Here is a 25,052-nt window from a genome sequence, read left to right as displayed (position 1 = left end):
TTTCTTAGGCGTCTAGAGATGGGTTCTGGGCGTGTCTGTCTACTACTTACTTTCACAGGTCACTTAGGTGTGACATGGGGCCCAAACTCCATTCCTCCATCACAGCCCCGGGGAAGGAGCTAGGTACAGGCTTGAGAGCTGCCTCCCAGGTGAGTCCTCTCCATGGGCATCACCCCGCCCTCAATAAGTAAGGTAAGTCAGTTCACACCTTTACTTACACCACACTTCAGTAGAGGGCTTTCAGCTCCCTGTGGCATCTCACATGTCACCGGGGGTGGGGGGGCAGGCTGACTCCTCACCTTGCCACCCGTCAGCCTCTCCAGCCCCCGTGAGAAAAATCCAGCGGCTATCACAGCCCCTGAGACCAAGGAAGAACGATCTCTTGCTAGGCTTCAGAGAACCTAGTTTTATTTATTTAAGAACATGGGTGTCTTCTCTTCAGTTAGAAGGGGCTACAGCAGTGTCCGGGCACTTCACCCAACCTGCAGGTGGCTGCTCTCACAGCTACAAAGGCCAACTGATCAGAGGAGCCCACTAGCTTCCTCAGAAGAGACCACACTTCACGAGGAACATGGAACACCTCTGCAGTAAAATAAGGACTCTACCTTAACCAGGAGAGGGGGATGCAAGTGGTGGCTTCTCAGGCACTGAGGCAGGCTGGGGTGGAGGGGATGTGGGGGCAAAGGCCTCCTGCTATGAGGAACTAGGCCCACCACCATGCAGTGGTGCTTGGTCAGGGGGCAGTTCTCGGTCTCTGATCCGGGGCCCTGCTGCTTCCCACCTGATCTTCTCAGAAAGGTACAGACAGTGCAGGTACCCCCATATGAGAAACAAGAGGACAGCCAGAGGTACCACTGCCCCCTTCTTTGTGCAAGGCTTGGATCCTGCTGTGCTTTATACTGTAGAGCAGTCAGAAGGAAAATAGTACTTGATGTCAAAACATTAGAGCTGAGGTTCAGCCCTGTTTCCTGAACATCAGCTCTTCCAGCATGGGGAGGCTGCTGGGGAGGGAGGGGGAGGCAAAGACCCGCGTGTGCCCATCTCAGCTGCTTCAAGTTAACCAGGACACTTGGGTGTAAAATCTTAATGGGACTGATCCCCTGTGAGAGGGACTTAGGTCTCACTTCCGTATCTGAGAGTCTCTGTGTATCCTTCATCAGGCTGAGGACTAAGGTGCCATGAGCTGTACCATCAGGCCTACTACAGGACTGAGCCTGCCTCCACAGCCTCCTTCAGGCCCCACCTGGCTCCTGGAGGGAAGGGGTTGGGTTGGCAGCAGGTTCACATCAGAAGACCAGTCTGTGGAAGTCACCACCATTACCACCTGCAGGATTGCAGCCCCCTGGAGAGCCTTCATCCTCATCCTTGTCTTCATCAAAGCCCCTCCCCCAGTGCGGAGATGTGGGGAGTGCAGAGATGTAGGCCGCCCTGCTCCGGGCCTCCTTCTCCTGCTCCTGGGAACACAGATGAGAAGAAACTTAGCATTCTCACCCTGAAGCCAGAGTCTACCCAGCACACCTTTAAGTGTCATCTCTGGGTCCCCAGGGACTGGACACAGAGGAAGGAATCAGGGCTCCTAGAGACATTGCAGCTCAGTGGTAGGATGCCTGGGGTGGTCACATCACACCACATGGGAACCTGTCTACAGGCCTCGTGATCACGAGGAATGGGCTCTGCCTATGAGAAAACGCATCCTCCTGCCGCCATGAGGTCAGCCTCATGGAGAGCCTGTCGCCACCCTGCCTTCATCCGGACAGCATGGCAGAAGCTGTCCCGGAGAACCCGCCTCAGGCCCCTCACTGGGCCGCTGCCAGTAAAATAGCACATAGGAGGCCCACGTGGGTAGCATGACACACACACACACATACACACACACACACCCTCCCAGAAGCATCCTCTTCCCCCTCAGACTCAACTGGTCCCTGTGTTCCTCCTTCAGCACACTTATTAAACAACTGCATTGATAACATGATTCTATATCTAGAAAACCTCATCTCAGACCAGGAGCTGCTTAAGCTGTTAAGCAACTTCAGCAAATCTCAGGATACAAAAACCACTGTGCAAAAATTGCTAGCATTCCTATACACCACCACCAAGCAGGGAGCCAAATCATGAACAAACTCCCATTCACAACTGCTACAGAGAGAATAAAATACCTAGGAATACAACTAACAAGGGAAGTGAAGGAAGGACACACATGGAACAACAGTCCATGCTCATAGAAAGGAAGACTCAATAGCATGAAAATGGCCATAGGGCCCAATGTAACAGATTCAATGCTATTCCCATTAAACTACCATTCACGTGCACAGAATTAGAAAATATTTAAAAATTCATATGGAGCCAAAAAGCCCATATAGCCAAGACCATCCTAAGCAAAAAGAACAAAACCAGAGGCCTCATGGGCCTCATGCCTACCTGACTTCAAACTATACAAGGCTACAGTAAGCAAAACAGCATAGTACTGGTACAGAAATAGACACACAGACCAATGGAACAGAATACAGAACTCAGAAATAAGACTCCACACCTACAACCATCTTCAACAAACCTGACAAAAGCAAGCAATGGATGAAAGATTCCCTATTTAATAAATGGTGCTGGAAGAACTGGCTAGCCATAGGCAGAATACTGAAACTCGACCCCCTCCCTTACACCTTATACAAAAAAGTCACTCAAGATGGATTAAAGACTTAAATGTAAAACCCAAAACTATTAAACCCCTAGAAGAAAATCTAGGCAATACCATTCAGGGTATAGGCCAAGATTTAATGATGAAAACACCAAAAGCAATTGCAACAAAAGCAAAAATATGACAAATGGGATCTAATTAAACTAAAGAGCTTATACAGAGCACAAGAAACTATCATCAGAGTAAACAGACAACCTACAGAATGAGAGAAAATTTTTGCAAATTACCCATCTGACATAAGTCTGATGTCCAGAGTCTACAAGGAACTTAAATGTCCAAAAAAAAAAAAAAACCCCATTAAAAAGTGGGCAAAGGATATGATGAACAAACACTTCTCAAAAGACATTCATGTGGCCAACAAACATATGAAAGAAAAACTCCACATCACTGACCATTAGAGAAATGCAAATCAACACCACAATGAGATACCATCTCAAGTAAGCCAGAATAGTGATTATTAAAAAGTCAGGAAACAGATGCTGGTGAGGTTGCAGAGAAATAGGAATGCCTTTACACTGTTGGTGGGAGTGTAAATTAATTCAGCTATCATGGAAGACAGTGTGGCCAATTCCTCAAAGACCTAGAGGCAGAAGTACCATTTGACCCAGCAATCCCATTACTGGGTATACACCCAAAGGAATATAAGTCATTCTAATATAAAGATACATGAACATGTATGTTCACTGCAGCACATTTCACAATAGTAAAGACATGGAATCAACCCAAATGCCCATCAGTGATAGACTGGATAAAGACAATGTGGCACATACACACCATGGAATACTGTGCAGCCATAAAAAGGAATGAGATCACGTCCTTTGCAGGGACATGGATGGAGCTGGAAGCCATTATCCTCAGCAAATTAACACAGGAACAGAAAACCAAATACCGCATGCTCTTGTAAATGGGAGCTGAACAATGAGAAGACACGGACACCTGCTGGGGGTAGGAGGGGAACAACACCCATGAGGGCCTGCTGGGGGTGGCGGGGGAGGGAGGGCTTCAGGAAGAATAGCTAACAGATACAGGGCTTAATACTTAGGTGATGGGTTGATCTGTGCATCTAACCACCATGGCACACCTTTAAGTAACAAATCTGCACATTCTGCACATGTACCCTGGGACTTAAAGAAAAAATAAACCTGTGTCATTCATTATTCAGTGTCTGTTACTTTGAAGTAAGGGGTTAGGTCTGTCTGGGCCACCAGTATATGCCCAGCACTGAGCAATGGATGAATGGGATTTTTAAAAAAAGACTTAAAGGGGAAATGACTTATCTAAGCCAGTAATGGGACTGAACTCCCTCCACCAGATCAGATCAAAGGCCCCACGGCTCAGCTCACCTGTAGGTAAAGAATGTTGTCTTTGGAAATGGCTTCCATCAAGTCCTTGTGCAGGGTGGGCTCTGTCCGGACTCTAGAAGAGCCCGACTCAGCCTCGGGCCCTTCCCTGGGCCGCTGCCGGTAAAAGAGCACATAGGCTGTGTCCTTGGGGAAGAAGGAGGTGACGTTGCTGACAGATTCGAAGGAAGAGAAGGACACCCGAGTGTCATTGAACAGGTACCACTGGTTCTCGGGCTCTGGCCTATCGGCAGTTCCCAGAGAAGGGGCAGGGCGGGCAGCGCCCTCGCGGGCATAGCAGTAGTAGTGACCACTCTCCGAAGACACTCCAGAGTGTACCACAACGCTGCAGAGGTCATAGGCCTGGCCCCGGCCACCAGCCAGTGGTAGGCGGAGCAGCAGGGGGATGGAGACGTCATCCAGGATCTTGCGGCGCCGCATGGTGCGCAGGTCAAAGGAGAAGCGCAGCAGTGTGAGGATGAGGTAGCGCGGCCCTTGGCTCAGCTCCACCACCTTCTCGGCATCCTGCAAGGAGGCACACGACTCGCAGTAGTAGCGGTTTTCTGCTGTCAGCTTCTCGGGGGACAGGAAGTAGTTGACCAGGTCCAGGACAGAGCGGGAGCCCTCAGAGCCACACATCTGCTCCCCAGAGGGGATGGTAGCATCCAGGTGGCTCCCCGCTCCCAGGCTGTCTTCTTCCTTTTCCTGCTCAGCCTCCTTTTCTGTCTCCTTCTCCACCTTCTCTTCCACCTCCTCCTCTTCCTCCCTCTCTTCCTCCCCTCTGGTGCTTTCCTCCTCCTCCTCCCCCGCTTCTTCCTTCTCCGTTCCCTCCTCCTTCCCTTCTTCATCCCTCTCTACCTTTTCCTCCTGACTGCTCTGCCCACCAGCTTCCTTGGAGTCCAGGCCTTCAATGTCCAGGCTGGTGGGAGGGGTGTCCCCTGTGATGCAGTGTTTCCTTTGCCTCCGAGGACCCACCCTGCCTGGCCCCTGTGCACTGGCTGTTGGGAGCAACTCCTGGGCTGTGATGTCTCCTGTAGGGCGCATCACAGAGCCCAGGCGGCGGCGGCGACAGCGCTCAGGAGGAGGAAAGGCGAGAGAGAGGTCCGTGAAGGCCTCCTCCCGGGAGGAGACGTTGAGGCAGCAGAGACAGCAGATTCGAGTCACTATCTTGCCTCCAAACATTTTCTCCACAGAGGTTGAACTTGGGGCCGGCGGCTCCTCGGGCAGGGAGGGCGAGCTGGACTGCTTGAGTTTCTGGCAGATCCTTGTGCCTGTTTTCTCCTCTTCGTGCAGCCTGGGGCAGGAAGCAGAGTCTCTATATGTACATGTGGGTCCCCTTCCAGGGCACTCAGCTTATCCATGCCCATCTATCTTCCCCAACCGCCACACACACGTACCAAACACTCATACATCCACATACGTGCTCACACAGCACGCTTGCTAGACTCACCCACACACCCTACATAAAGACTTGCTGGAGCTATGTAACGTGCTTCCATAGCAGTGACAAAGATGCACGGCCCAGTGTGCAGATGTACACGATGACCTCCCAGAGGTCACTTCCGTTCAGCATCTACCAAATCTCCCTCACACTCAGTCCCTGCCCTTCCAGCACACCCCTTCTCCAAGCCCTCCACATGTTCGAGGCAGCACTCTTATTCCCCGGAAGCTGCAACACAGCTCAGAGGTACTGGGCTTGCCCCCAGGGACCTTCTAGACCTGGAGCCTTCGCGTGGCCCTGGCCCCCTTACCGATCCAGCAGGTACTTCAGATACTCCGAGCAGTCCTGCTGGGTGCCAGGGCTGAACCAGGGCGTCCAGGATGCAGAAAGGAAGTTCTCTGGGGAAATGGCAGGCCGCTAGGACAGGGCAGGTGAAAGGCAGGGTCAGGAGCAGGAGGCCACTCACCAGCCAGCTCTGCACAGGTTAGGCCTGACAGTCTACCTCATACCCTCGGCCTCAAACTTCCCGGCCTCCTCCATGAAGTCCTCCCCACTTTCTGTTGTCCCCGACCCATCCCAGCCCACATGTCCATGCCTCTGAGCAGGGCATGGGGATCACAGAGATGAACGAGCCTCCAGGAATCTGCTCTCCCTGCCTCCGCTCACTGCCATTCTCTCCGGTCAAGATGAGTCCCAGATACAGCACCGCCTCTTCCATGTGGTCTTCCCAACCCTCCCTCACTGACCTTTCCCTTCCCTCCATGAGCCAGGGAGGGACTACTCATCTCTGTGCCCCCACACAGAGCTTTGTATAATCCCTGGCCAAGGGCTTTGGGCTCCATGAGGGCAGAGATGGTGTTTGTTTTGTTCACCTCTGTACTCTCAACAGCTCTCAGGCTGCCTGGCCATGTGGGTACTCAAAAATGACAGCAGAATGAAGCAACATGCTGTGGTGTGACTGTGTCCTCCAAAAAGCATGTGTTGGAAACATAGTCCCCAGAGAAGCAGTGTTGAGAGGCGGGACCTTCAAGAGGGGAGGAGGTCCTGAGCACTCTGCCCTCATGAATGTATTAATTCCCTATCACAGGCCATCTGCTTTCCCCAGTGGTGCACACTGAGACAGGAGCAGGTTCCTGATAAAAGGATGGGTTCACCCCGCTTTCCCTTCTCATGCATGCTCTCACACCGTGATGCCTTCCACCACATTGTAATGCAGCAAGAAGGCCCTCACCAGACACAGCCCCTCGATCTTGGGCCTCCCAGCTTCCAAAACTGAGAAATAAATTTCTTCATAAATCGCCAAGTCTCAAGTATTTGGTTATAGCAGCATAAGATGGACTATGGCAACACCATAATGCGATGGACTGAATTGCTGAAGGGGGAAGATTGGGCAGCACAACACGGGACAGGGCTCAAGGGGGCCCTCCTCCTGCCCCAAGGGGGCACTAAATTAGCTCCATATGCCAGGCCCGCTGGGGGCTCAGCTACTGACATGGGAGATGACAGCCAGATGCAGGCAGGTCCCGGGGAAGGGAAAGGTGTCCGTGTCAGGGCCTGACCAGAGCTGCCTCTCCACCCGGTTCTGACTCCCCCTACACTCACCTGGCTGTGCTCTAGGAAGCCAAAGAGCCACTGCAGCTTGGTCATCAGCGGCTGTGAGTTGTTCTCAGTCAAGCGGAGCACACAGTGTCTGAAGCTTCAAAACAAAGCAGGGGCACCCAAGGTAAGCCGTGGGCCCCCAAGGAGTCTCTAGTCATGCATGTCACAGGCAGCCCAGAGCCTCCAGGCCAAAGGCAGAACAGATATTTCTACCCCAGGATGGAGCCAGAGGCCAGGGACTGGGGAGGAAGAGCAGGTGAACAACTCAGGCTGGGGTATCTGAGGTCAGGAACACAACAATAGACATGTTTTGGACAATGAAGGGTACAAAGGTGACCCTTGTAGCCCCTTCCAGTTCTGAGACCTCATAACTTCAGGACTCAAAGATTCAAATGTCCTAAGGTCCTGTGGTTCCAGGGTTCTAGGGCTGGGACATGCCACAGGATCTGCGCCAATATCATCCCAGCCGCAGCAGCCCCTCGCACTCCCTTCTTAGCTGCTTCCCTGGGGAAAGACATTTATCCACCTCCAGAGCAGCAGGCCCTGCTCTGACCTGGGCCCTCCAATTGACTCCTACAGCTCCTGTAAGGGCCCTGGCCCCTGCCCCTAGAGCCACCTCAAGCTGTTCCCCTGCCTTCCAATGAGGGAGACAGAGGTCAATGTGAGGAATATGCTGAAAGAAGAGGACCCTGTAGGGATGGGTGGACTGGCTCCTAGTGGGAAGGGTCTGATCCTATAGGAGACAGCTCCCCTCCCTACACGAACATTCTATGGAACAAGCCAATTCCCAGGCTGCAGCTTATTTCTTGATCTCACAAGCAGCTCCGGGCATATTGCCCATGCACTCTCCAAACTCAGCCCGCTGCACGGAAGCGCCCTAGGCAAAGTGTGGGCCACCTGGCTGGTCTCAGTCCAAGGTAAGGTCAGAAGGTGAGTGAGCACTTAGGAACATACGTAGCATTTTAGCATCACAACGACCATACAAGCATGCGACCGTTTTTCTAGTAAGTCATTTTGTTATATTTTACCAAAGTAATATTCTGCAGCAGACTGGAATTTAGAAAAGAAAAACAAAACTAGTCCTTCACCAGGCATTTTGAGAAGAATGTGCAGCAGCCTTGGAGATTAGCTCCAATCTCCTCCCACTGAACTGACGCTGAGAGAGAAGAAACTGACTTGAGGACATATGATAAGCCAGAATCAAAGCTTATTTTCACTGAATCAAAGCTGAAACTTTGATCTTTTAAGTAAGCCATAGGTAGATAGGTGGCCATAGACTATAAAGATTGTGTTGGTTTCATTTTAAAAGAGAGATGTCTAATACCAGGATGGGTGGGAGTTCTACTCTGGAAGACTGAATCCACCCCCATGGACTCCAGGAGAAGAGTCAGTGATGTCAGCCAGTCCAGAGCAGACCCCCTTCCCAGTGCTGCCCAGCCCCTGAAGCCCCTTCTTCAGTTCCCATTCAGTCCTGACCTACTGCCTTGGCAATGGCCTGAGGCTCTCAGTCCCCACAGACCTCAGGGAATCATGCCCGCAATGCAAGCAAGGCCCACCCTCTCCAACCCCCGCCCCCCACACCTTTCCACCTGTCATCAGGGAGCCCAGAGGAGAGAAGCAAGGGCAGACAGGGAATTCCAAAGCAGCACCTACTCAGATGCCATGAACAAGGCCTGAAGGATGCTGTTGACGTAGCATGTGTTGCCCAGGTTGATGAGACCAATCTTGCCCGTGTCTGACTTGGCCATGAGCCGGGGATAGAAGCCTGCCAGCTCGCTCTTCTGCGAAGTCCAGGCATCCTGCCCTAGCAGCTGCTTGATGCGGTCCTCATTGGGAACGTGGAGGTCCTGAGGAGGGAATAAGCAGGCAGGCAGGATGGTAGGCACCAGGGTCAGCTCAAAAAAATATCACCTCTTCTGGGAGGCCTTCTCAGATACAGCCAACCCCGTGACCTCCCAGGCACACCCCCCCCCCACCCCACAGATGTTCTGGGGTGTGTGTGAACAGTCCCCTGCTTCCAAACCCCTTCAGTTGACATATGGGCTGCCTCCATGGTCTTTCAGGTCATGACTGCCTTAAGGTGGCATAATTCCCATTTTATAGATGGAAAAAATGAAGATTCAGACAGAAAATAATAGTCCAGGATGACTGTAAGTGAAGAATACGCATGTTCTTAAAAGAGCTCAGGCAATGCCAACCCTGGCCCACAGGCCAAACCCAGTGATGTCAGGATGCCAATGCCAGCCCTGACTCCGGTCCGCACTAGCTGTCTGGTGGTGGTGAGGCTCTCTGATTCAGTTTCCTCATCTGTCAAGTGAGGATACGCCTACCTTGTGTCAGTTTGGCATCCTACATTTTCATGGTGCGGGCACACAATGATGTGCCCATTTCCACCTTTTACTTTTAGATTTGCGGAATCAGCTTTCAAGAGAAGAGTCACCTCCCCACAACTTGACCCCACAGTCAGGACAGTGGGCACATCCCTGGGGTCTGAGATATGCGTCTTGGTCCTCAGCATGCTTCCCACTCATTATCTGTGTCACATCAAACAGCTGCACCTAAGAATACCACCGAGCACTAGTTCTAATGATGCTAGAGGTATCTTCCAAAGAGCAACATCAAGCACCACGTCCTGCTACTTAGATTTCAGCAACATTCCTAACGGTTCCTCTAGCCCTGATCTTATTTCCAGATCCTGGCCACAAGACCTTAGATTTGTCCAAGGCTCCACAGAGCTTCAAAACAGCTCGGCATCCAAAGCCCTCGTCTTCCTAGTGCACATCCTGTGGCTCCCACAAAAGGTCTTGCCCACCCAGTGGGGTTTAACACTTTTGCTCATTCACCTCCCAAGATAATTTATTGGATAATTTATCAGAGCAGTCACTTCTCACAGATGATTAAAAACACACACACACACCAAGGAGATGCCAGTGGGGAGACAGATAAGATACAGGCTCAGTATCTTCTTCGTCCCTTCCTTTTTGTTTTCATGATGCCCTATCTAATGCCCTACTTGTCTGCCCCCCTACCCCACAACATGAACACATGGAGGCAAAAAGGCAGACAGAACCCCACACATCTGTGCACACACAGAGAAGATGCAAAAATATCCATGCTAGGAACAAAATCAAATGCCATTATTCCCAAAGAAGGTAACTTTATACTCAAGAAAATAAAAACTTCAAAATCACTTAAGAACCTAATAATGTTACTAGAAACTGACATGTGATGGCTCCCTTGGCAAGTACCACAGCTCCCAGAGAAACTGCCATAACCTGATACATCTGCCTAAGTCAGAGAACTTTCCAGAGCTTATTTACAAAGGTATATGTACAAAAGGATGTACTCATAGAACCCATGCAAAATAATTTTATAAGCAGTAGAATCCTATAATTTGCTGCCTCGCCTCTCAAACTGGCTCGTACGAAGGAGTGTTCAAAGCCACAGAACAAATGTGAAGCCATCTTTTCTAACATTCAAAGAAAAACATGGAATATTAAAACATGTTTATAATTACAACATATATACTTGAGTCTTTGAGAGAAAGTGAGGTTGTAGAGAAACTCAGAGCTCATGTCAGACTGCTTTGGGTGAGTTCCCCTCTCTGACATCAAGTGCTTGGATGGAAACGTTCGAGAAGCCCAGATCTAGCCGAGTGGCTCAACCTAGTTTTCAAGGCACTGCTCTGCTGGTTTTTCTCATCTCCCTTCCCCTCACACATTACCACCAAACTAACCTCACACGTTCCCACTTCCATGCCTCTCCCTCCGATGCATCCACAGTGTCCTTTTCTAGTCCCCATCCAGCAAGATCAAACTCCTGTATCCCCTCTCTATGAAGCTTTCCAGGATCTTCTCAAGGCACAGGGTCCTTGAGAAGGGCTGTATCTGTATCATCTTACAAAGCCTAACTCCCTGCCCCTACTGGTACAGGTATGTGCAGACTCCCCTCGTCCCCTGGATCAGACAATCTATGAGCCCCTGTTGTGCAAAGCCTGCATCTCACTCATCATGGATTTTCCTCAGTGCCCGGGGCAGGGTCCCTCCTCTCTGCCTGCACTTTCATTACAGCATTCTCCACACTACCGTCCTGCTCGAACAATATCCCACTCATTCGCTCACAAACATCTACTAGGCACAAAGATCAAAAGCACAGGGTTCCTGCCCACAGCAGCTCACAATCTAGCAGGAAACAGACCCAGCCACAGCATCTCCAAGCTTTCCTCCTACCTCCCTTTCCAGGTAGAAACCCTTGGGTAACACACCTGACACAGCAAGGTCCGCTTATCCGCCTCCACTGTCGGGGCTCATGGCCGATCGTGGCAGCCCCTTCCACTGGAGATCAGCTTTGATTATCAAAAGTTCTTTCTCGTGTCTAGTTTGAAAAACTGAGATCTAAGTAAATAGCAGAAGTTTTGTTTATTGCATCTACCAACTGTCATTCATGCAGGATTGTTCCTTTGTGTGTTTTGTCATTTTTGGACTACAAACTAATTTTCAGTAGAACTTTACCTTTATGGCTTGATTTATGTCTTTCTACCAGGTTACCCGTGGGTACTACAAGTTTATGACTACTTTTAACGTGGGGAAGGGCCACAACCCCCAAAATGATATTAATTTGAACCCCTAAATCCACGAGAGAAGGCCACTGATTACATTTTTCTCCTAATCCAGAGCCCAGAACAAGCCAGAAAAGTTCCCCTGATGTCTATTTAAAACCACGTGCATATTTTGCCCCAGACCATTCTTTTGCTAATGGTAAAACCTTTCTTGGGTCCTGGCTTTTAGTGGGCTTCTTAGTGCTAACTCCCTACTGGGGACAGGCCCTAAGTCTCACCTCCTGTCCCTACCAACTCAAGCCCTTTTGTGACTGAGATTGGCCATCTCACCCACACGCTTGCCTCACCCCAGAGGAAGAGCCTCGTTTCTCACCTACCACTCTGGAATTCAGTTCTCTCTTCCTTTTTGGCCCCTGGGGACTCCCCCTTACTTTCTTGCAAGTTCAGCTATGTACTTAAAGTGATGTTGGTTATATTTTAACAAGCATTTCTAGCTGTTTTGTAGCAGGACACTTTTCAGGTTATCTCGTCTGCTGTGCTGCAGATGTGAAAGTCAAATCAAAGGTTCTGCAAGGGCCACCTACCTAGACCCCTTCGTCCCGCCCAACCTGCCTTCTCTATCAGGCAATGGGGAAGGGCTCTGCCGTCCAGACTCCAGCTACATGTCTCACTACCTCCGTGACTTTGCACAAGTCACCAAACCTGCAAGTCTCCCTTTCCTCATCTATGAGATTGAAATGAACCATATCTTCTTTGTAGGTTTCTTGCGAGCATCAGAAGACATAACATACAGGAAAACACTGTCAAGTGTAGCAGTAGCCACAGATGTCAGTCATTGTCAGATCCTAGCAACCTGTCAAGCCCAGCTTAATGAGGCCTCATCTGTCTTCTGTAACTGGAGATCTTTCCTTCCTCTGGTTTCTGGCTGCTCTCAAGCCAAACCTTGTAGACATTTTCAAAAGCTGCTCCGACCAGAGTTTCTTGTATCCAAGTCTGTCACCCTCACTAGGCTGCGATCCCCTCAATGGAGGAGACTCCGTTTGCTTCACGCCCGTGCCCCCAGTTCCCAGCCTGGGCTTGGTGCAGAGCAGGACATCAGTAAAGTCATGTGAACAATTGTAAATTATCCCTGGTCTGGAGTGCTCACAGTCTGGCAAGGGAGGCAGACAGTGACAACATGTGACAGCAGGATGTACCAAGACTGTGGGAGCCCAGCGAGGCCCGAGTCCAGCCTGGTGGAGGGCAGCGGAGTACTGCCAGTGATCAGGGAAGGCATCCTGAGGGAAGTAACACTAGAACAGAGACTTACAAGGTAAGTAGGAGCTGTCCAGGTAGAGCAGAGGAAGAGAAAGTGTTTTAATGTCCACACTACAGTGACAGAGAAGGGTTTACGGTTAGAGAGCACCGTGCGTGCAAAAGCTCAGAGCAGCCATAAGGCAGCCCGGGCACTTGGGGAACGTGAGTGGCTCAGTGTGCTTGAGGCACATGATGGACCTGGGGAGGTGACGGGGACTGCCACCAAGCTGTGGTATGGCCCACAGGAAGGCCCACACTGGCACCTTTGTCAGAGTGGGGCGAGGCCCAAGTAGGGGACCGTCACTCACCTTGATGGCCTCCATGACAGGCTCATACAGATCTGGGAAGCCCGGGAACCGGAACACCATGCAGTGGACCAGCTCTGACAGCTGCTCCAGGCAGCTGGTCCCCGAGTTCGAGTCCTCCTTGACCAGAGAGGCCACCATGCGGGGGATGTGAGGGAGGAGCTGTGGGAGCAGAGCTGGGTCAGGCTCAGCACCAACCCGCCCACCGGAGACACGGGGCTGTGGTCCCTGCTGACAGCACGCAGCACTCTCTGAGGTAGGGAGGCTTGCCCACCTGACCACTGTCCCCTGACCCAGATGGGGCTCTCAACTCTGCAGGCAGGCGACTCCTTTTCCCAGACATATGATCTAAGACACCCTGCCTCAGTTTCTTCATCTGCAAAATAGGATGACTACTCCTCTCCCCACAGCCAAAGGGAGGCCAGAGCCCACGCCTCAGCTGTTCGGCCTCAGCCAAGTGACCTGCACCAAGAGCCCAGGGGCAGCAGGCAGGGCCCTTACCAGGTGGAAGGCTTCGTGGGAGTGCTGGAAGGTCAGGAGCATGTACTTGAGCACAGACAGGGCAGCTCCCCGGACGATGGGGTACAGCAGCTTAGAGAAAACCTAGAAGAGAGGCCTTGGTCAGGAGTCCCCAGGCCCGAGCTGCCGAGGCCAAGTGCAATCACAGGCCTGAGAGGGGGCTCAGAGACACCCGAGTTCAAACCCACGCAGAGGGATAAACACTGAGGTGCTCACAGACCCAGATGGACAGACAGATGGCAAGATGGACAGCAAGATAGATTTCTGAGGAATGCATGGACAGACCAAAAGTCAGACACACATACTTGGATGAGCAGTCAGGGAAACTAATGGGGAGAATCTGAGGCCCAGAGAGGGGCAGTGAATTCGCCCAGGTCACACAGCGAGCTTGGTGGGGAGGCCCGATGCTCTGCCCTCCGAGACCTGCACCGCCCCTGGCAAGAGCCTAGTGCAAAAGGCTGTAAGTCTGGGCTAGGACGGGGCACCAACCTTCTCAATTTTGGTGAGCGAAACCTCGATCAAGATGCTGAACTTCTTAACAGCAGCCAGGCCCTTCAGCAGTGCAATGATCCACTTGTCAATGTTCTTCCCCAGGGGCCAGGACACCCAGTCAATCATCCTGGTGAGGGGAGTGACAGTGACACAGGGACGAGGGACACTCAAAATGCTGGGGTGAGGACAGTCCAGGGGCCAGCCGTAATGTCCTGCATTCCCACATTGACTCACGCCTGGAAAGGGCAGCCCCGGGGTCTGTGGGCTGAACCACACACGGCTGGGAAAAGCATGAGCTCAGCATAGCCACCTGCCAGACACTGAGGCCCCCAGCCCATCAGGAAGGGAGCCAGGCCCTCTCGGCACCCCAAGCCTCGCCCCTCCACGCTGGTTGCAGTGCCAGAACAAGGCTTTCAGCTGCTTCTGCCTGGAAGGGCAGTGCTCCTGGGCCAGAAGCTCTGGTTTCCAGAAGCAAGCTCTTGCTGTGTGACCCAGAGCAAGCCACTTCCCGGCTCTGGGCCTCAGTTTCTTCCTCTGTAAAATGGGGATAATACCTCCCTCAGAGGGTTCTTGTATGGATTAAAGGAGATAACAGCAGCTAACACTTAGGTCGTATTCACCATTGAGCAGGACATTCCATCAGTTTTACATGTATCAGCCCCTCTGGACCCCACAACACAGCCTGCCTGTGCGGGCTGAGCGCACAGCTGCCATGCTGTCAGAGCTCAGGAAAACAGCCTAGACTCAGTGGACTGTGCTAGAGAGAGACAGAACCGTGACAGCAAAGTCACAACAACGATGATAACGGCGGCTCCCACAGCACAGTTCTAGGCACATTACGTGTATTCTCTTGTTTTACTCAGTTTAATCCTCACAACAACCCTAGATGATGGGTTTGGTTATACTCCATTTTACAGTTGAGGAAACTCAAACAGAGAGGTTGAGTAACTTGTCCAAAGTCACACAGGCAAGAAGTGGTAGAGGCGGGATTTGACCTCTAGCAACTTACCTTGAGAGCCCACACTCTTACCCACTAAAGGCAAGGAATCCAGGAAGGCCCTACGGAGACGGTGGATCTGCACACGGGATGGAAAGAATGGCAGAGGGAGGCATGCCAGGTGGACGGGGTCTGCATAGGCAAAGGCCTGCAGGGAGGAGGGGAGGCGGCATATTCTGGGACAACTGGACAGGCAGGTGCGTCTAGATCACAGGGAGGAGGACGTTCAGATGAGGTGGGGGATATGCAAGGACTCTGTGAGCGGAACAGCACCCAAACTCTGCTTCTCATGTCTGCCCCACTCAGAAAGCACCTCATGAAGCACTCTCAACTTCTTACCCAACCCCAAGGACGCCTGACAGCTTCTTATGCCACCACCCACTTCTGCTTTTACAGAGGGGGAAACTGAGGCTGAAAGCTCATTGGCATGTCCAGGGTCACACTGCTGGTACCTGGCCTGACAGCATCATCACCAGGCCAGGCTCTCTGTATTCCCCACATCCAGCCCCAGGCAAGGCATAGAGCAGGGCTCAAGAAAGGATGGATGATGGAACATGCATGAGGCCCTGGGCCCTCTGACTCCAAATCTAGCCCAGTGTCCCACCCAGGAGAAGGGGCTTCTGAGAGGAAGAGAGGGAGGGGCCCCAGCCCTGACCATGGCTCAGCCTCAGCGTCCCACCTGCTGATGGCAGTCAGCATCTGCGAGTCCGTCACACTGTCATCATTGCTGAGGTTCCGGACAACACCATCCATGAGCTCCAATGGGAGGTGCTGGACCACGCTGGCCAAGGCGCTAGATGGTGGCTCCTCCTCTGGAACAGGGGACAGGGCTGAGCTCAGCAGGGAGGCAGGCCTCCTCCCTTCCCCCAGCACACCATGCCCTGCAGCAGCCAACGAACCAGGCTGGGCCTCTGCGAAGAGCACAGCAGAGGCCACCTCCTCTCCTATAGCAAGCAAAGTCTCTGGTTCCACCTAAACTCACTCAACAAACCTTCACTAGCACAGCCTTGAGGCTATTCCTGTGCTGGGCACAGACAAGCACTGATCAACAGTGGGTGTAAGGGCAAGGCCTTTAGAAGGGGAAACGCTGGGGCTAGAGAAGGTGGGAGGGCTGTGTGGACTGGAGAAAGGAGATACTCCAAGTGGAGCCGCACAGAGCCCTAGATGGGAAAGAGCATTTCCTTCTCGAAGTCTACTGTCCTCAGTTCTTCACCCAGCCAGGTGCATTCCCTTCCCTTCCCCTGGAGAGCCTCATCATCAGGGAAGGCACACATCTGCTTTCACTCACTTGCACTGTAGTCTAAGTTCCACGGTTGTCAAGGGAGGATCAAGATTTTACGTTTCCGAGTCTGCACAGCAGACTCCATCACCTCTCCGGACCCTCACCTCTGCCTGCCCAGGGAACCTTGCCCCTGCTGCCAGGTGCCACCAATCTGTCAATTCCTGGCTCTAAAGTGATAGCTTCTATCAAACTCACCTAACCCGAAGGCCATAATGACGCCCGCTCCCCCGCCCCAAATCCTGTGGTTTGCTCAACTTCCTGTTCCTCCCTCTAGCCAGACTGACCCGTGACCTTCTCACACCAGCGTGCTCCTCCCTACATTTCCAACACCTACTGCGGGAGAGGACCCACAGCAAGTGTTCTAGATAGTTGTGCCACCTACATGAAGACAGGCTGCAGTCCTCCACCTGAGCATTCGCCCCTGGCACACTCGGGCCACATGGGCGCCCGCATGCAGAGATCCGCACGTACAGCCACCTGCCCAAGCGCCCACCCAGGACCTCGACGTGCCCGCGCTCCTGCCCCGGCCGCACACGCACCTGTGCAGGAGATGACCGCGAACAGCTCTTTGAGGCAGGGAAGGATGGCGGCGGGCTGTGCGCGCCACAGCTGCGCCAGGAGCCCGCTCACCTGCTGGGCCTGCTCCAGGAACTCCACGGCGCCCTCCTCGCCCTCGGCTGGGCAGCGGAAGCGGCCGAGGCAACGCACCAGTTGCTGACAGAAGAGTAGGCGGTGGGGGCCGTCGGGCACACAGCGCGGGTGGCGCGCCAGCAGCCGTGCCACCTGCGCGCAGGCCGCGGGCCCCGGGCGCTCGCACACGGTGCGCAGCACCTCTCGCCGCAGCAGCGCGAACACCTCGTCGGCCGCGGGCCCCTCGGGCAGCAGCTGCAGACCCAGCTGCACGCAGGCGAGCGCGCGGGGGCCCGGGGGGCCGGCGCCACCCTGCAGCAGGCGCAGCACGCGGCGCGCGCTGAAGAACTCTGCGAAGACGTCGGGGTGGTGGCGGCCGGCCACGTGCAGCAGCTGGCAGCCCACGCGGCGCGGTAGCTCCTCGGCGCCGCCCACATAGAGGCGCGCGCCCAGCGCCAGCAGCGCCAGGCACTGCTCACGCTCCAGAGGCTGCCGCGCCGCCTCCAGCACGCGCCGAACCAGCCCCTGCTTCACGCTGACCGGGTATGACGACGTCACCACCGCCTCCAAGATCTTGTCCATGGCGCCCGCTCTGCGGAGGACAGGGAGCAAGGTCACAGCCCGACAACCGCGGGGCTCAAGAGTTCCCGGTGCAGTCCCCAAGTGCTGAGACTTAGGGCAAGCAACTCAAACTTTCTGGGCCTCAGGTTTCTCATCTGTGAAATGGGGCAAGGACGTCATTTCACTGCAAGCTATCCTGATGAAGTAAAGCACAACACTTGGCACATAATAAACGCCAGGGGCCTGCGTGATGGCTCACACCTGTAATCCCAGCACTGTGGGAGGCCCAGGCAGCAGAATCCCTTGAGCCCAGGAGTTCAAGACCAGCCTAAGCAACAGCGAGGCCCGTCTCTACAAAAAATACAAACTACCCAGGAGTGGTGACGCACACATGTAATCCCAGCTACTCTGGAGGCTGAAGTGGGAGGCTCACTTCGGCCTGGGAGTTCAAGGCTGCAGCGAGTGGCGATCATCCCACTGCACTTCAGCCTAAGCAACAGAGGCCCTGTCTCAAAATAAATTAACCCCAGGGACTTGAAGATATGGTTGCTAAGCACCTTTAATCGCACAAAGTTACGTGAGCCCCCTCCCCATCCTTACCCCTTTGCCCCTCTCTCCCCAGGCCTCCCTGGTGACCCTGTCCACTCTCAGGGCAGGTAGGAGCGGGATCTAGAAGCTGCTGTCCAGAGTCTCAGCCAAGTCATGCCCACCGGGAAGATGAGATGGGGCGGACACAAAAAAATCACACCTCTGTGGAGAAAGGGCAAGAGGCCCTAAGGGAGAACAGACAGAGGTCCCAGAATCCCTCGCACTCCTCCTTTCTGCCTCAACTCCCTGCTCCCTCCCCAGTGCCCTACCCCTCGGCTAGACTCCACTTCATGTGTGTGCTGCACCTTCTGCCTGACACGTCCTTATCTCCTGAGCCCCCCACGACCACCATGCTGTCACACAACCAAGCAAGCGTCTTTTCCTTCAAAGCCTATCTAAAGCACCTGTCCTCAGTGAGAACAGCCCTGGTCCTCCAGGCGGGAATCCATCCCCCTCCCTTGATTCCTACAATCACCTGTGGCCTCTTCCATTACAGCTGGAATCAGTTAGTACTGGCGTGGTGTGGGTCCCAGTCCCTTCCACCAAAGCGGGGCATCTCGTCTCCGCGCTCCAGCCCTGCACACCTAGGGCTCTGCCTGCCTCAGCCCACACCAGCCTGCCACCCTTGGCTCACCGTGTGCCCTCTGTCCCTGGGCCTTTGTGGATGCTCTTCCCTCCCCCTGCAGACCTCAGCTGAAAGTCACTTCGTCAAGGAAGCCTTGCCTGATCTCCCTGCCTGGGTCAATCTCTCTTATTAAAAATTAGAACATCTTGTCCTTCTCCTTGGTAGTACTTGTCATGATTTCTTGATTGGGGTCAGCCTCCCCTCCAATGCTGTATAAGGTTCCTGAGGGCAACTTCAGGTTTTGTTCACCACAGTATCCCCAGCACCTAGCACAGTGCACAGCACACATGCATTTGCTGGATGAGCAAAAAATGCAGGGTGCAGTGTGAGTTATCTCTACCTCACTCCTCTGAGCCATAACAGCCTTCCTTCTGCCCTTCTCCATCTGGCCTGTTTCCTGAAGCCTTTGTCCCATACCAATCCACTTTGAGCCCTCTCATGCAGGTTCACATGAGCACAGCTTGCTCTCTTAACATCTAACACTTAATGCCTCTCCTGGAGGGCAGAACCATTTCTTTGCTTCGATGTATAACCCCAATCTAGGCAGGACCTGATATAAGACTCAGCATATAGTAGGTGTTTAAACTTATGGGCTCAGTAAAAACTACTCTTATGCCTGAGAACTGGAGCTAGAGTGTGGACAAGCCTTAAATTTCCTGGATAATAAACTGAAAAGTTTTATTCAGAATCACAGATATTCTGGAACCCTAACTATGTACTAGGCCCAGTGAGCTCCCTGCTCTGTTCTAGTTCTCAGCTGTGACCTAACCTCCATTGCTGCACGTGTTAGGATGCAAAGGGCCCATTTGTTTAAATATCTGTCTCTCTTACCAGGCTGTGAGCTCCACCAGAAAAGGACCAGGGCTTATTAGTCTTGGCTAGCATCTCTCATGCCAAGAGTGTGTGCCTCTGAAGAGTTCGCTGTTGGTTAGAGGTTGTAGCCATGGCAGAGATCAGTGGTTCCCAAATCCTGGCCTGGATGCCTCAGAAGCACCTGGGCACCTGCTACAAGTTCAGATGCAGCCGGGCGCAGTGGCTCACGCCTGTAGTCCCAGCACTTTGGGAGGCCAAGGCAGGCAGATCACTTGAGCCCAAGAGTTCAACACCAGCTAGGGGTGGTGGCGAGCCCAGGAGGTCAAAGCTGAAGTAAGGCAAGATCGTGCCACTGCACTCCAGCCTAAGCGACAGAGTGAGACCGTGTCTCAAAAAAAAAAAAAAGAAAAAAAAAAAAGTTTAGGGTCTGTCCTAAGCTTCCTGAATGAGGAAATGAGGGAAATGATGTGTTCAATTCTGTTGTTTTGTTTTGACTCTTTGAATGCGGCTCATCTGGGATACATTCTGGTTCCCATAAAGGTTACCTAGGCTCTCTGAGCTGGGCACAAGGAGGTTCTCAGAAAATGTCAACTCCTGTTGCTTTAGAAGCAAAGTCCTTGCCTTGAAGGAGCTTCCAGTCTGATGGGGGAGGCCGAAATGTTTGTAAGGGTGCCCCTGCAAGGCATAATCTGAAAAGGCCTATAAAGTATCTTTAAAAACTGGTCTCCCAGCTGGGCAGAGTGGCTCATACCTGTAATCTTAGCACTCTGGGAGGCCGAGGTGGGCGGACGGCTTGAGCTCAGGAGGTTGAGACCAGCCTGGGCAACGTGGCAAAACCCCGTCTCTACCCAAAAAAAAAAAAAAAAAAAAAAATTACATCAATTAGCCAGGCACAGTGTCTCACACCTGCAGTCCCAGCTAGTTGGGGCTGAGATAGGAGGATCACTTGAACTTGGGAGGTGAAGGCTGCAGTGAGCTGAGATCACGCCACTGCACTCCAGCCTGGATGACAAAGTGAGTTCCTGTTTCAAAAGAAAAAAAAAAAAAAAGAAAATTTTTTTAACTCTCCCGTCAGCCCTGGTCCCCTTTCTAGACAGTGCCTGTGACAAGGCAGTTGCTGTGGCCAACCTCTCTCACACACACAGTCCATCCTCCCAGACCCCTGGGACGGCTAGTGGATTTCATATGCTTTCAACCCAGGATGCCAAGAAATCCTGGCACTCAGGCAGCCAAGAAGAAACCCTAATCCATGAGGCACTGGCATCATGTGTGAAGCAAGAGGGCACAGGGGCAGGCAGAAATGGAGTTCTGGGGACAGGGAAGACTCTGGTAGTAGAAAGAGTACCAGAAAGAGTGGAAAGAATATCAGACTAGGAATGAGGAGTCCTACATTCTAGCCCTGACTCACTGTGTGACCCTCAGTAATCATATCCATGAGCCTCTCTTCTGTAAAATGGGGACAAATGATATTAGACTGAACCACATAAAACTGAATGATCAAATGTTGGCAATTTCATGTTGTTCTACCTAATACCACATAAGGCTGGCAGCTGACAGTTCAAATAGAGCTGCTCCATGAGAGCTCTGATCTCCAAGGCCAGCCAGCAGCCTCTGCTCAGTCTGTAGCCTGGCCACAGCACGCAAGCCCTGCCCACCTGCCCCAACTCCCACGCAGGCAGTCTGAGGACAGCTGTCACCATGGTCACCAGCAAACCCACTCAATATCTTGGATGCACTCACACAAAAGGGTTTTAGAGGCTTGCACCTCACCTGGCCCCATCAGGCCAGGGAAGGCAGGACAAGGCCAGCTATCCCACTGGCAGGAATGGGGAAAGTGAGGCTCAGAGAGGTAGAGGAACATGGCCTTGGCAAGGCAGGATTAGAACCTGCACTCTGCCTCCCTCAGGAGGGCTGGATTAGCCTGCTAAGCCCCAGGTGGGGAGATGGCCTGTCCATGCTGGCTCTGACTCAAGAGACAGCTGCCCCGCACCAACCACAGCAGCAAACAGCAGCCGTATCGTCCCCCAGGAGAGCCTGCATGAAAAGCATAAGACACAGGTTTTCTGCTTCAAAGTCATCAGGTGACCTTGGGCGAGTCCCTGCCCAGCTTCTTAGCCTTCTCATCTGGAAAATGGGGACTATTCCAAGCCTGCCATTCACAGGGTTGAGACAAGGTATAAAAAAGATGAGGGCCGGGCAGTCATGAGTCTATTTTTGGGCCACCTGGCACTGACGGGAGACACAGACACTGTCAGGGAAAGGAGACAAGGAGACACGCACTGCTGATCCCGCTGATTCTCCAAGGCACTTCCTCCATCAGCCCTCGCTGCCGCCTCGGTGTTCCCAGCCCCACACAGGATCAGTCCCTTGACTTCTTGCCTGGACTAGTGCAGTGGCCTCCTAACCCATCTCCCAATCCCCTCACTCAATCCAACCTCCAACAGAGGCATGTGTCCTGGAGAACAGAGTCCAGGCTTCGAGTCTAGCCCAGCCACCATGGAGGTAGGTGTTCTTTCACCTCTGATCCTTGGAATGCCCAAATAGAAGGCGACTACCTGCCCACCCCTTAGCCTTTCCCAGCCAGCGCTGCTGCTCCTCCCAAGCCCTTGCCTCATACCCCTCGCCCTACCGGCATGACAGCCTGAGGGGGGTCCCAGCAACACCAGCACACACCACAGCACGCAGTGAGCACTCAGGAAAATCCCAATCCCTCCGCCAAAAGGCCCAGATCCCTTCACCTGTTCCTCTCAGATGACCCTCAGCGTCTCTGCTGATTGTTGACTGATCTCTGCTCCTGCATAGTGAAGCCTGACTTATCTCCATCACCCCAAAGCACCCAGTGTGTGTGTGTGTGTGTGTGTGTGTGTGTACACAACTCCAATGCTCAGCCCCAATGCCACGCCCTGGGCCCCCGCTCAGGCTTCATCATCCCTCCTCGGTCTCTCCAACCCACCGTGCAGCATCATCAGATGGAGTTTATTACACGGTAAGCACCATTCCGCCCATGCCCCTGCTCAGAACTCTCAACACTATCCAGCCCCTTGGACCCAGAATAAGGTCCAAACTCCTGAGCCGGACATGCAAGCCCTTTCTGTGACACTCAGCTGATGTGGGGCAGGGATGGAGGTGAACTCAAGCGACATTGTTCAGTGGAGACTCTGCAGACATTGGGGCAGGGGGCTTTTTCCTGACTGCTACTTTGCACAATGTCCTCTCTACTGAAAAAGGGCCTCTCCCTCTTCTCTCCTGAAAAATTCTGACTCACCCTTCAATGCCCAGGTCACATGCCCTCTCCTCTGGGAAGCCTTTCTTTTTCCCTCCACAATTCAAGTGTCTAAAGTTCTGGCCTCCAAGGCCCTCTTAGCTATCCTCATCCCTCTGTAGTGTAACTGGAATCCACGTCTGTCTCCCACCACGCTGGGACCTCCCTTGGCAGAGGTCCAATCCCTGTCTCTGAGCCCAGTGCCCAGTGTAGAACCAAGGACTGAGGTGTCAGTGAAGGTGCATCAAGCGACTCATGTGAGACATGTGACAGCAAGATGAGAGAAAACCAAGGATGTGACCAGAAAAGTACCTTCCAGAAACTGGCCTAAACTTTGGTCCAGTCACCGCACCCTCCTTTGCCCAGACCTGGTCTTGCATATCAAAAACCCTGAAAATCTTAAACATCAGCCAAGAAAGCCCCTACAGAGGTCACTGGACTGGACTGAGGCTTTAGCCATTCTAGAAATCATTCAAACCACCAAAGCAAAAGAAAAAGCACAAAATAAAAAAAACAAAACCCAAAAAAAAAAAAAAAAATCTGTTCCTGGTTAGCCTTCAGGTCAAAAGCTCACGGTATCTCCTAGGACCTGAAAAGAAGGCTTCATGGCGTTACTCCACCTCTCCCTGCTCCAGGTCAGAGCAGCCCCTCCCAGCCCCTGCTCAGCACCTAAGAGCTGAGGAGCTCATTTTCTCCCCTCTCTGACCCTCGCGGCCAGCCTCCCTCCTTTGACTCCCCTGGGAGCCAGAGCTGCCTGGGGGTACCAGGCTGCCCCTCCCGACACTAGGTGGTGCCCTCCATCTCTGGCCCCTCAGGTGTCTGAATGGCAGCATCTCTCTAGGTATTTTTTAACTGAACTTCTACCCAAGGCAACCCTGGGAAGAAGTGCTTCACCCTACTCTGGGAGGCCCATGTCTGGGCCACCAAACTGTCTCCTGGAAAAAAAAGAAAAAGAAAAAAGGGTTTCACTGGTAAAAAGCAACTGCTCTTCCTTAAAGGATAAGGAGGAGAGACAAGGGAAGAAAGCAGGAACAGCTCTTCCTCCTCAGGAACCCACCACACACACCTATCCCTGCGGGGCCACCCCTCACAAACCTGTGAGGGCCGCACTCCACCCCAAGCTTTCTGGAAGAAGTGCACCAAACTGACACATCAGGGTCTCGGGTTTGCAAGGGCCAGAGCCGTAAGCGGGGCTGGGGGAGGGTATCCCAGGGCCCAGCATGCTGAGAATAGGAAAAACCCATTCCAAACAATGGTGGCCTCGGGCCCCCCAGTTTGTGCCCCAGCTCGGCCACCTGCCTCCCTCCAGCGCACCCCCGCCCAGCCCACGCTTGAGCTGGAGGGCCCCACGAAAAGCCAGCGAGCGAATGGACTGGGTCCTGGGTGCGAATGTCCTCTTACCTGAAAGGGGAGGGAGCAGGATCACTTCGACATACAATAGGAGAAGGAGGGGGTTAATGCCCAGAGAGGAGTAGCTACTCGCCCAAGGTCACACAGTGAGGCCCAGGATGCACCCACATCTCCCGAATCCCAGCCCTGGGCTCGCAAGTCCAGGGTTCTCGAAACGCCTGTGTGCAGACACCGCCCCCCAAAGCCAGACACACGCCCCCAACCCCCTTACCTCCCGGACCCGGGTGGGCCCTGCCGCAGAGCCGGCTGCTGGGCGGGGCGCTCCGGCCGGGCAGGACAGGGCTGGGCCCGGCTAGGTCAGGGCTGGTCCTCTGCTCCCCCCAGGGTGGGGACGCCCTCAGCCAGGTCCCAGATGGAAGAGATGCTGCTTCCACTGCAAAATCCAGTCTTCCCACCCTGCCTGGCACAAGGCTCTATGCACCCAGGGAGCCCGACTGTGCGGCGCGGCCCCGGGGCTGCGGGACGAAGCGTGGGGAGGGGCGAGGTGCTGTAAATGGGGCGGAGCCGGAGCGAGGGCCACCCCGCGAGCTGCCACTCTGACCGCGTCCCCTTTAAGGCCAGCCAGCCGGACACCGGCGGGGACGAGGCGGGGCGCAGAGCAACTCGCAGCAATGCCTCCTGGGAGATGGAGTTCGCTCTCGA

General features: G+C 53.3%; 1 protein-coding gene across 6 annotated transcripts; it reads right to left on the bottom strand.

The window, feature by feature from the left end:
- Positions 1-386: 386 nt before the first annotated feature.
- USP35 (ubiquitin specific peptidase 35) lies at positions 387-24,879 on the bottom strand. Of its 6 annotated transcripts, none has more exons than XM_065529614.2 (12): positions 24,622-24,879; positions 19,757-20,126; positions 17,061-17,743; positions 15,919-16,051; positions 14,240-14,369; positions 13,733-13,834; positions 13,235-13,393; positions 8,726-8,919; positions 7,076-7,169; positions 5,784-5,890; positions 4,036-5,326; positions 387-1,454 (listed from the first exon to the last, which is right to left on the bottom strand). In XM_065529614.2, exons 3-12 carry the CDS (start codon positions 17,731-17,733, stop codon positions 1,287-1,289), a joined length of 3,051 nt encoding a protein of 1,016 aa, XP_065385686.1. In that variant the 5' UTR covers positions 17,734-17,743; positions 19,757-20,126; positions 24,622-24,879; the 3' UTR covers positions 387-1,286. The 6 variants fall into 6 exon arrangements, with proteins under 6 accessions (XP_065385686.1, XP_073870982.1, XP_005579250.2 ...); XM_074014881.1 differs by lacking the exon at positions 19,757-20,126 and adding an exon at positions 15,273-15,442; XM_005579193.5 differs by lacking the exon at positions 19,757-20,126.
- Between the last annotated feature and the right edge of the window lie 173 nt (positions 24,880-25,052).

This window comes from Macaca fascicularis, chromosome 14 (genome assembly GCF_037993035.2).
Source record: "Macaca fascicularis isolate 582-1 chromosome 14, T2T-MFA8v1.1".
In the NCBI taxonomy this organism is placed as follows: Eukaryota; Metazoa; Chordata; class Mammalia; order Primates; family Cercopithecidae; genus Macaca; species Macaca fascicularis.
This window is presented reverse-complemented; position numbering and strand designations above follow the sequence as displayed.